Genomic DNA, 12,134 nt, shown 5'->3' on the forward strand with positions numbered 1-12,134 from the left:
AACGAACTGTAAGTAAGGTGCAGTCCAATTTTAACTGAAGGTTTACCAAAAGGAATTTTGATAACAATTAATCCATCAAAGGAATTGAATTTTTATATACTGGTTCCATGTAAATAAAATTCATGACCTTAAAAGTTTTTAAATCACTATAAAAAATTTTCGTGATTTAGTGGCTACCTCTTCCAGAGCCCCCTGCTCTGTACACTGAAGTTTTATAGAACTTTCTAGCGTAAGGTTATGACCGAGCAATCGTTCTTGAATAACTGAGGCAAAAAGTCGAAGTTTAGTGCAGAGACCAATAGTTGGTGGCCACTGTTCAGGAGATGGTAGCCACTACACTACGAAAATTTTTATAGTGATTTAAAAAAGCTTTTATTTCCATTTCAAAGGCACTTGTGTTTGAGCAGTAATTCTTAAAGAATTGAGACAAAAATTCCAAATTTAGCGTAAACAGTGGAGTTTCAGCAGCCCCCCTCAAAGTTGTTTAAGTTTCTATTCAATTCTATTTGTTTAATTTTCAATGTGGCTCCTTACTCTCAGTTGAAAACACTCATTTTTTATTTAATTCTATATTTAAAGTCGTCACTGTTACTAAAGACTATATCTCGCATTTCAAATGGAGTCTGTCACATTTCAAAGGTAGTCATTTCATAAGTGAGTCTCTGACTTACTCCACAAGAAAATTCCTCTTTCCTAGACTCAAACCCGTACATATCAAAGAATTTTCATCAAACACCGCAAAGAATACGCTTGATTGATACATTTTGTGTTATAACCTTGGTTAATTATGTTCCATCCCCTCTATTCACCTTTTTATTATTTTTTTACCCCGCCCCCACCCTTTTGGAAGTTGTTTTCTAGTACCCTGTTTTATTCAGTTCTAGGAAATGAACGGGAGAGTTAAACTTAAAAAAGAAGACATACCTTTTTCTCGTTTCCTTTTCTGAGGAGTGGGAGGAATGCTTCCGTAACCTTAAGAGGGCCAATTACATTTGTACTGTAAACTCTGAGTGCATCCTCTCGGTCAACACCAATGGCGGGATCATTAGGATGGTTCTTTGCCGCAACACCTGAAAAGGAAATTAATTCGAATTGCTTGAATTTTTATATCAGAATTCAAATTCAACTAGACAGATGAAACTTTATATTGGAGAAAAAAACATTAAAATACAGTAAAGTATGAACGAATGATCTCTTTCGTTAATCTTAGCATGATTTTTATGGAGGAATGAAGCTAAGGCTCCGTTAATTTCAGTTAATAATTTTGTTTTTAAATAGTCTTTGCTTTCATTAAAGGGTTCAATTTTCTATACTTGTTTTTGTTTTAGTTTTCGCCCTTTATTTCGCTCAAGTTGAGTGGAAATGTTCGAAGTTTTTTTTCTTAATTTTCATTTAACTCTTTATTTTCTATTATTATTTTTTATTTTGTTTCCGTTTAATTTTACTTAATATTAATTTTATTTTAGTCATTGTCTTAAGAAAATTCCTTATTTCACGTGACTTTTTTTCTTTTATTTTAGATCAATTTTTTTTCTTAATTGTCGTTCAATTCTGAAATTCCTATTTTAATTTTTTATTTTGTTTTCATTTGATTTTATTTGAGACTAATTTTATTTTATTCGCTGTCTTAAGAAAATTCCTTGTTTCACAAAACTTTTCTTACTTTTATTTTAGATCATTTTTTTTTCTTAATTTTCATTTAATTCTTTAATTTCTACTTTCATGTTTTAGTTTTTTTTCGTTTACTTTTATTTGAGATTAATTTTATTTTATTCAATGTCTTAAGAAAATTCCTTATTTCATGTAACCTTTTTTCCCTTTTATTTTAGATCATTTTTTTCTTAGTTTTCATTTAATTCTTTAATTTCTACTTTCATGTTTTAGTTTGTTTTTGTTCAATTTTATTTGAGATTAATTTTATTTTATTCACTGTCTTAAGAAAATTCCTTATTTCACGTAACTTTTGTTTATTTTATTTCAGATCAACCTACGAGCTAAAAGAAGAGTCTAAGCTTTTCTCCACTCCTCCTCTAAAGAAAGATACTTTATTCAATTCAATTCAATTTATTTCTGACCCGTCAACAAAACAAAAGAGGGTTTGTAGCCCAAGTGACAGAGTAAGACAAAAAAAAAAAAGAGAAAATAAACAACCAACGAAAAGAGAGAAAATAAACAAACATAACTACATACTATACGAAGAGGGAAGACCGCTGGTGGTTGAGTTTTCTAGCGGAGGATTTGAAATCTTCCACTCTTTTATCAATAATGTTTGCAGGCAGAATTAACTTAATTTTTCTACCAGAGAAGAGTCCAAGGAGGCTGATACAACAGATACTCCTCTTTCCCTCCTTAGTGTAAAAATTGCACTGCATTCTGATCCAATACACTGCTTTTTGAATTTTTCTAACTCGTTTCTAATAGCCTTTTTTATTATAGTGTGTTTATATTTCACTAAAATGGCTAAATTATCATTGTGTTTTACTTGGTCTAATTTGTTGTAGATCCTATGAGTTTTACTTGTTTTTGTCCTTTTTAACATCTTTAACCTTTTTGAGCTGTTGATCTTCCTTAGATTCATTCAGTTGATTTGCAAAATTGCTTATTCCTTATTTAAATTCCTTTTCTCCCCTCCTCCTCTAAAGAAAAATACTTTATGAGATTCTTACTCCTCTTTCAGTTTTTTATTATTCTTTAACTATACATATTTAAAACTATTCACATAACATCCCCAGCAGGGAGAATGGCTCGAAAGCCTGGCAAAAGCCTTTCCCTCCTTAAGTAAAAATACACTGCATTCTAATGAACCCTTCCCGAAATTTTTGTCCGGCTCAAAAAATATAAGAAAAATGCACATAAACAAATTTTTCTTGCGTTTTTTAAAGTTTTATTTGTCCACCCCGAATACTAAGTAAGAAACTACTCGTCCTAATAGTAACCAAAACACTACAAAAAAGGAGTTTCAATAATCTACTGAAAAGAATTGACCTTTTATGGTGATGAAGCTAAAAATCTTTTTCCACAAAAGAAATTTTTCCAAGAAAAGTAAAGAACCTTGTTAAGCCTTAAGCCAAAATTGAACCTTTATTTTTCACCGCGGAAATAAAGTCAAATAGTAATTCAAGTGGATTTCTGATGCACTACATTCTCATCCAATAACTGCATTTTGAATTTTTATAACTCGTTTCTTACAGCCTTTTTTTTATTATATTATGTTTATATTTCACTAAAATGGCTAATTTATCTTTGTGTTTTACTTGGTTTAATTTGTTGTAGATCCTACGAGTTTTACTTGTTTTTGTCCTTATTAACATATTTAACCTTTTTGAGCTTTTGATCTTCCTTAGTCATTCAGTTGATCTGCAAAAAAGAATAAAAAATAAACAATAAAAAAAAAAAAAAAAATAAACAAAGAATAATTCTTTATTTAAAATCCTTTTCTCCCCTCCTCCTCTAAAGAAAAAAAACTTCATGTTTGTGGGACTATTTCAAACAGAACCAACTAAAAACACTGCATTTTGACGTCCCCAGCCTTGGATTTTGACGATACGCGGTATGTTTCTTCGAAACCGTGCAAATTTGTATTTTTATACAAATACAAATTTGTATTTTGCATAGACTCTCAATTTTTAACAATGGAAAATATAACCATGGAAATATAATTGTCACATTCGGCTTTGGACCCTTTCTTATGCCTAGAAATTATGGTAGCGGATTACCACGTTTTCGGGAAATATTCCTTGTGCCAGGCAGCAATGGCAATTCTGTGGTAGTGTAAAAAGGAAGGCTGCAAATAGATTGGGAGGAAGGGCGAGCGTGCTTGGCTGTGTTAGCCTCAGGGAGCCTAATGTTGCAGTGAGTTTTTAGTAGCATAAGTATTCTTACTCTCTTTCTCTCCTTAATAATTGGATTTTGACGTGAAGTTTCAGATTTCAACGAGACCCGTTAGTTTTCTTCAAAGCGATGTACATTTTTCTTTACATAAAGATTCTCTGACAAATACGTTATGCAAATTCTTAATTTAATCCTCTTATTGTAAGTACTTTCACGGAAATTCCAATTTGTGCTAAGGAATAACCATACAATTCTTCATTGAAAAAAAGCAACAGATTAGTTTGATCAAATCAATCTCCAGAGTATAACGTAGACTATGCTAAACATTGGAACCTTTATATATTTACACTATTTTTACTCTTTCCCCTCCTCTCCATTAATTATTTGAATTTATTATAGTGTATGCACTCTATGTTGTTTCATTATGAATAAATCCCGGCTCCCAGGTATGAATAGACCTTCAGGAGGGCAGCCCCTGGGCCTTCAACAGTCCAGGGGGAGGGGCATTAAATGTGTTTATTTTGATGGATTGAATACTTCAAAGCATTTTTGTAAAAAAGCTACACTTCAGCAAATTAAGATTGATTTTAAGAAGATTTCCCCCACTTGTGTGAAACTAATCATGATAAATACCAACAAAGAAGATATAAACACTACCCCAGAATATATTCTGGGGGATATATCCCCCACAAGTGGGGGAATATATTCCCCCAGTTGTGTGAAACTAATCGAATTTCAAAAATTGACGCAATTTCGAAATATTTTCCAGTATGTATCATATAATTTAAGTTTTCGGTGTCTGTTACTTTTAATTTTGTCAAATCGAGTTAGGGGTAGCGTTTCTTTTTTCATTTCTAAGCTTTAGAAAAAAATCGACAGGACACCCCGGATTATTAAACTGGTCATTTTTACAACAATATCAAAAACACCGCTCTATTTCTTTTCTGCAAATGAGAGGCTAGTCTTAGATAACACAAATAAATAAAGTTAATTAAAAGCCTTAAAGAGAAGGTTAAAAAATGTTGACAGAATTGATCCATGACTGGTTACGCTGGCGGATCCAGGGGGATGGGGGGACCCCAGGCCCCCAAAGATTTTATTTCTTGCGCCCTCTTATCCTGTTTTTTTTTTACTCTTTTTTGGAATAAATTTGTCAATTTGGTCAATTGTTAGCACCTTTGTCCCACTGCTCCCCCCTAAACATTTTGCTCTTTGGCGCCCTTGTCACATTGGGCCCCTCCCAAGATTTTGCTCTAGATCCTCCCCTGATTATTTATAAACAAATAAATAAATAAAAAACAAGTTTATTCAAATGAAAGTCAGGAGCAGCATTAAAACTTAAAACGAAGAGAAATTATTCCAATGCTCTCTCTTCAATACCTTGCTCTTCGCGCTAAAGTCTTTAGTACTTTTCAAAAAGCTTATTCTAGTTGAAGGCCTTTGTGTTTTAGAAGTTGTTCTTGAAGAACTGGGACAAAAAGTCGAACTTTAACGTAAAGAGCCTGGTATTTAGAAGGGAACAGCCCCCCTCAGATAAAGAATAAGGCCTAAAAAGATACTTATTCAATTTATTTTTAAATAGCTCCAGGTGCTCACTCACCCAAATGCTCTCTGGAACAGAGTTCCACACATTGGGCCCCCAAAAATCTAGTAGGGAAGCCGGCCCTGGTTCCTCTTCTGTGCACGACGAAGATATCACTTGCTTGACGTGTTTCATAATGATGCAAAGATATGTTTTCACTAAAGTAATCACGAAAAACCGCTGGACCTACATTAGTCCAACATCGATAAGTAAAAATTCCATCTTGGTACTCCTGTTGCTGTCCTAAATTCAGCACTTGCAACTTTTTGAAGCAAGCTGAAGTTCTGCCCACCTTCGACACATCCATCAATAAGACGCATTATTTTATTTGGATGAATCTTAACACGTATATAATTCACATAAAAACTGCTTGCCCATAACATGCAGCCATACAAAATATATGGGTGAATCAGAGTGTGGTATGAAAAAAAGCATATTACATACTAAAAGTATGTCTAGTATGTTATGATGACACAACTTCTCTTTGTGCCCCTCTCTTCGGACCAACCTGACCAGTTTGCCTTGAAAATTCAGGGCTGATAATGCAGTAGTGGAGACTTTTCATTTCCAAGTCTGATTTAATAAATGATTTTGATGGATTAGAAAGCATTGTTAGATTTACAGAGTACTACTTTTTTATTTGGTACTTAATTGTATCTAAAGAGCACTGAAAAACCCAGAAATTATTATTTTTGTGCAAAAATAGCAATAAAAAACAAAGCAAAAAAAGAATATAATTAAAAAATATGTAATTACTAAGAAATCTAGAAACAGCTTTTTATCACTTCCCCACACTCAAAAGCCGCCATACATGATGCAATACACATAAGGCTTGCTATTGACCTCTGGTCTATACTGTATAGTTCACAAAAGTATTTTCCCACAATAAATTACCTCCAATTTTGAGTAACATATTTCAGATATTTTGCAGACATCTTAACGTTTTCTTCCATTTTTTTAGATTTTTTTTAAAGTAAAAGAAACCATATTAAATTGATTGAGAACAAGTGATATAAATTATTTTTTGCCTGTTTTATGGTATGTATTTGTTCAACCAATTAATTTCATTTTAGCTAGTTTATTTAGTTTAATTAATTTTCTTCTTCTTCAAATAACTAACATTCTAATAAATCTGTTAATTCCTCCTAATTGTGCCCCTTCGTCTTAAGGAGCACAGGAAAGGCAATTGGAGACCATGGAATCAAATGGGGAGGAAAAACGCTCCTGGACTTAGATTATGCTGATGATTTAAGCATATTAGATGAAAGTGTGAGCAAAATGAATGAATTTTTAGAGGTTTTACGAGTTCAGGGTGCTAAAATAGGCTTGAAAATTAATGTTAAGAAGACTAAGTCACTAAGGCTAGGAATAAGTGAAGATGAACAGGTGACCTAAGGTAACGAAAAGATTGAACAGGTTGGGAGCTTCAGTTACCTTGGTAGTATTATTAGTAAAGATGGTGGGAGTAGTGAAGATGTTAAAAGTAGAATAGCTAAAGCTCAGGGTGTTTTTTCACAGTTAAAAAAAAGTTTGGAAGAATAGAAAGATAAGCCTACAAACCAAGATTAGAATATTGAAAGCTACAGTGATGACAGTGGTCAAATATGGCTCTGAAGCATGGACACTCCGAAAAGCAGATGAAAATTTACTAGATGTTTTCCAGAAAAATTGCCTACGGATTGTTCTGGGTAACTGGCTGACTGACCGTATTTCAAACAGTAGGTTGTACGAAAAGTGTGGTTCAATCCCGCTTTCTGGGGCTATAATGAAAGAAAGGTTGAGATGGCTAGGCCACGTTCTACGGATGAAGGATGACAGATTACCGAATATTGTCCTTTTTGGCCAACCGTCTGGGGCTACACGGAAAGCAGGTCGTCCTTGTCTGGGTTGGGAGGATGTCATAAATAAGGATTTAAAGGAAATGGGAACTTCCTGGGAGGGTGTAAAGAGGGAGGCTTTAAATAGATTAGGTTGGAGGAGGAGCGTGCGTAGCTGTGTTGGCCTCAGGCGGCTTGGTGCTGCAGTGAGTTATTAGTAGTATTAGTAGTAGTAGTAATTAAAATTCAAATAAATGACTTTTCTACCTGCATTATTTATCAGAATATCAATGCTGTCTACAATTTTGGATACTTCCTCAGCTGCTTTAAAAATGGAATCGTCAGATGCAACATCAAGAGCAATTGCAGAAGGCTGATTAGTTTCAGCAAGTGTTGATTTTAGATCAGAGGCTGTTTCAGGATCTCTGCATGTAGCTACAACCTACAAGAAAGAGAAAATAAAGTATTGAACTATAATAACAATAAAGGCAATAATATAACATATAGATTGTATATATATATATATATATATATATATATATATATATATATATATATATATATATATATATATATATATATATATATATATATACATATATATATATATATATATATATATATATATATATATATTTATAGGGCAGCTAAATTCAGCAAAATAATTGAGCAACAATATGGAGGAACTTCTGGAAGTATTAAGTTGGGCTGACCTGCTGGCTTTCTAACTTGGTTCAGAGCATAGGAACAAAAGTAAAGACTACACTCAACAATGATAGGAATTTAAAAAGTATTGCTATACTTTCATATATTAATTAAGTTGGAGGTTTGTGGTCCGAGATGCATGATCCTGTGTTCCGAGATCTTTTCAGTGATATCTAAATGAATTTGCAAACTATTGCAATATTTATAAACAGTGATAATATTTAGGATATATGGTCCAAGATGTAGGATATCGCGTTTTTGATGAGAATCTATGTCTCAGTCCCAATCCTAGAGCAAAAAAGAATTATTGCATAATATTTGTGCTAGGATTCCTATCCAGGGGGCCAAGCTTGGGACTGTCATCATGCATTTCCAGAAGATAAATAAGAAGCTGGGTGAGCTCAATAAATGAGCTCATTTCTTTGTAAATCAAATAAGTTTGAACTTAGCTTAGTTCCTTGTGGCATACAACTAATAACAGGTTCCAAAAACAGAGAAACCAGGATTTCAATTCCTTTAAATGATGTATGATACTCTCAAGGGTTTTGCAAGGAACAGATGTCAAAACAATTGGTTAGTAGTTTTGAGGTCTGCCTTTCTTTCATTAAATCTAATTTTAAAAAACATATAATAAAGAGCAACTTAGAACTTCAAACAAATAGAAATTACCAAATATTTTAGAGAGCTACCGCCATCATTAACCACCTAACTCTTTACAATATGGTTGACTCTTAATTTTTGTTTTAAAAAAATTAACTGTAGCATAAGAACAAGATAACAAAAAACCTGCTTTTCACTTTATACTCACAATACTTTGACAATCAATGGCTCATTAATTTGTAATTGCTTTTTTATTTCAATAAAAAAGAATCTAATTTTTAATCCTGACATCTGGAAAGGCTATCAACAAGTAAAAATATTATTATTATCAACTGACTGTATTTGGTGCATTCCAACATGCTCTTAGGGAAGAACAGTTGGATTTTGACATAAAGAGCACAGGATTTAAGAGGACAGATGCCCCCCCCCCTCATTTATGTTGTTGTTTAGTTGACGTTTGAGCAAATCAACTGCTTGTATACATGCAATCCTCTTTTAAAAGTTGGGCTTATGAAGCCACATCACTTTTAGAAACACAAATATAATTTTGGCACAGGCCACATCAACACTTTAGATATCTTGGGAGAGTACTAAGATGTTGTACAGAGTGTTCTTGCTTAAATCACGTTTCTTTTCACAAATATTTTAAGCAATATTAGCAGAATACTCTGACAATTAATGGCTCATTAATTTGTAATTGCTTTTTTATTTTTAATAAAAAAGAATCTAATTTTTAATCCTGACATCTGGAAAGGCTATCAGCAAATAAAATTATTATTATTATCAACTGACTGTATGTGGTGCATTCCAACATGCTCTTAGGAAAGAACAGTTAGATTTTAACATAAAGAGCACAGGATTTAAGAGGACAGATGGCCCCCTCATTTATTAAACAACTCTTCTTTGTCTCAAATTGTAAAGCCACTCTTTACTTTCAACTGGGGAAAAAAATTTCTTTTTAATTAAAGGTAGCATTACTTCTTTTATATCATGTCCAGTGTAAGAACTTTCATATTTCCATGCATATCTCTCTGTAAACAACCCTAACCTGTGTTGTGCCATTAAGTATATAAGTCAAACCATTAATACTCCACTCAAAAATTTTCATATTAAGAGAAGAATCATCTGTCTGCAGCACAAATGTTGCATGCTTAGTCAAAACATATCACTCAGAATAAAGGCAGGTTAGGAAGTGATGTTTTCCCCCCTCCCACCCCCAAACAACCCAATTGCTGTCACTTACCAACAAGACACCTAACTCATGTCAGTCTGTTGTACAAGCTCTTCAGTGATTTGGCCACCTAGCCTGTATGCCAGCAGAAACCCTAGCCAGAATTGCCTAACTTTTCATCCCTTAAAGCATGTATGGAACTATCTGCATGGAAAGCCTTGTTGTAGATGGACAGCCTTGCCCACTTCCTGTGATTGATTTGTTACCCTCCCCCAGACAAAGCTATCATGCAGGCCCAGGATTGTCTTAACTGGATGCAACAAGTGGCTCATCTCTATGCTGGACCTCTAGCAGAAGCAACAAGCCAGACAAGTCAAGTATCAAACATAATCACAATAAGTATGAATTAAGGGTTACTGGAGATTTGAGGAAAGTGAAGGAAGGACTGAGGGAAACAAGAACTTTCAGTAAAGGATGTGAGTCTAGGATCTAGACAGATATATAAAAGCAAAAAAGTGTGCTGCTTCTAATATTTTATCAAAGTAAACAACAAAAATCATGGGGACTGCAGAGAGCAAGAAATTCATCTTTAAAAAATTGTGTTGAGATTTTTTTGCGGGGGGGGGGGGGGGGCTAGGCTACCTACCCCCAAATTATACCACTTCCTATGGATATATGATGGATCATTAGGGGTGGGTCAGGGTGTATCATCAAAGTGGCAAAGATTATATGTAGAAAGAGCATCTATTAGGGATGAAATGGTGGTACTTTTTCTAAGAAGAATTCTAGACAAGTTGGAAACACTTTTTTGTACATCATTAAAGCAGAAAATCTATTTTGCAAGGTTTTATAAAATAGAGATTTTAAAGGGCATCCAAGGTCAGGGCCCTTTAAAGGGAGGCAAATTGGAAATAGGTATTTCAAAATACCTTCCAGGACATACTGTAGTCTGTAGATCCATCCCTAACAGTTTCATTTTCCTAACCTAACCCCTTTCCACAATAACAAAAAGTAGCCTAGCTTGTCTTAAATTTTTCCACTTTTTGCTATCATGGAAAGGGTTTATGTTAGGAAAATGAAACTTTCAGTAATGAATTAAACAACTGAAATTTTAGGAAAACAACATTTTATTTTGATTTTCAGTTATCAGTTTCTTTTTCTTTGGCTATGAAAATGTAATTCCTGTTATTTAAGTAGAATTTTAAACCATATTAATATTTTTTTTCTTCTAAATTTAGGATATGTGTTTGCATATCTTTGAAACCCTCATAAACTGTGATTAAGCAAATTAATGAAGGTGAAAATGGTTTTCTTAGACTTTGTTTAAGGAAAGGATCTGTTTTGAAAGGTTTTGCTTCCATAAGTCTACAAAGATTTTTAAAGGTCATCAAAGATCACTGCCCTTTAGAAGGAAGAGTGGAGGTATGTCCTTCAAAAGCCTTCCCAGGACTTTTCTTTAGTCTATAGATCCATCCCTAAAAATTTCATTTTCCTGACCTTACCCCTTTCCAAAATAGGCAAGCAAAAAATAGCCTAGCCTAGTTAAACTAAAATTTTAGCATTGCCCAAAAGCAATGAACTGAATAGTGTGTTCACTTTCTTTACTAATAAAGGCCTAGGCTACCTAGCAAAGTGGGCTATAGCCTTAAAAACTATAAATTTATCAACCAAAATATACTCTAGACATATAAAACCAGCTTGATTTGCCTTTTGGTCCTAATCCTAAACAAGTGAAATAAACTAAGCCCAGCCAAAATCTTGGGTCTAGGTCTACTACTTGAACTAGCTACATAATATTATCCAAATCATTATAATTATTTTAGCTCACCTTATAACCATTTTTTACATATTCTTTTACAAGGCCTAAGCCAATACCGCGTGATGACCCAGTAATTAAGACTGTTTTCATTTTAGTGCTAACTAAAAATTATCTACGCAGGATAAATTTGAAAAATGTGTATCTAGAGACATCTAATGTTTATACAATGAAGGTAGCGTTTCGAGAGCATACACATGTGAAGGATAACTGGCTTTTACACCGAAAAAGTATAGCATTCTTGGAAAATTATTTTTAAATTCCAAAAACAACTAGAGTCTAAGAGGATAGTTAGCTTAGTATAGCCACTGAGTAGAAAATATAGGAAGCTAATTAGTATCCTCGGAATTTTTAACGAAAATATTTCAATATACTTAGAAAATATGTCAAACTTTGAAGTCAGCCTATATGACGTTCAATATAAGCATTAATCTAGAAAGAAATTTTAGTTCATAACTGGCCTAAAATCCACCCATTTTCAATAAATGTGTCAGTTTGAAGCTTGGAAGCACTATGTCTGTAAGGTCATTAACATGTCTAAAGTCCCGTTAAAAAATCATGCTGATAAGATTTGATTAGTTAGGACAAGACATTCAATTTCCTTGTAAAACT

The 12,134-nt window shown here is 33.4% G+C and overlaps 1 protein-coding gene across 7 annotated transcripts in view; it reads right to left on the reverse strand.

Moving 5' to 3' along the window:
• Nucleotides 1–11,670, reverse strand: part of LOC136037680 (C-signal-like) — a 49,590-nt gene extending 37,920 nt beyond the window's left edge. For all 7 annotated transcript variants that reach the window (XM_065720430.1, XM_065720431.1, XM_065720425.1 and 4 more), the window contains exons 1-3: nt 11,535–11,670; nt 7,498–7,672; nt 925–1,070 (exon numbers count right to left, since the gene is read on the reverse strand). In XM_065720430.1, coding sequence (XP_065576502.1) covers nt 925–1,070; nt 7,498–7,672; nt 11,535–11,615 — 402 coding nt within the window. In that variant the 5' untranslated portion in view covers nt 11,616–11,670. The remainder of the gene's footprint in view (nt 1–924; nt 1,071–7,497; nt 7,673–11,534) is intronic.
• Between the last annotated feature and the right edge of the window lie 464 nt (nt 11,671–12,134).

Source organism: Artemia franciscana, chromosome 17, assembly GCF_032884065.1.
Source record: "Artemia franciscana chromosome 17, ASM3288406v1, whole genome shotgun sequence".
In the NCBI taxonomy this organism is placed as follows: Eukaryota; Metazoa; Arthropoda; class Branchiopoda; order Anostraca; family Artemiidae; genus Artemia; species Artemia franciscana.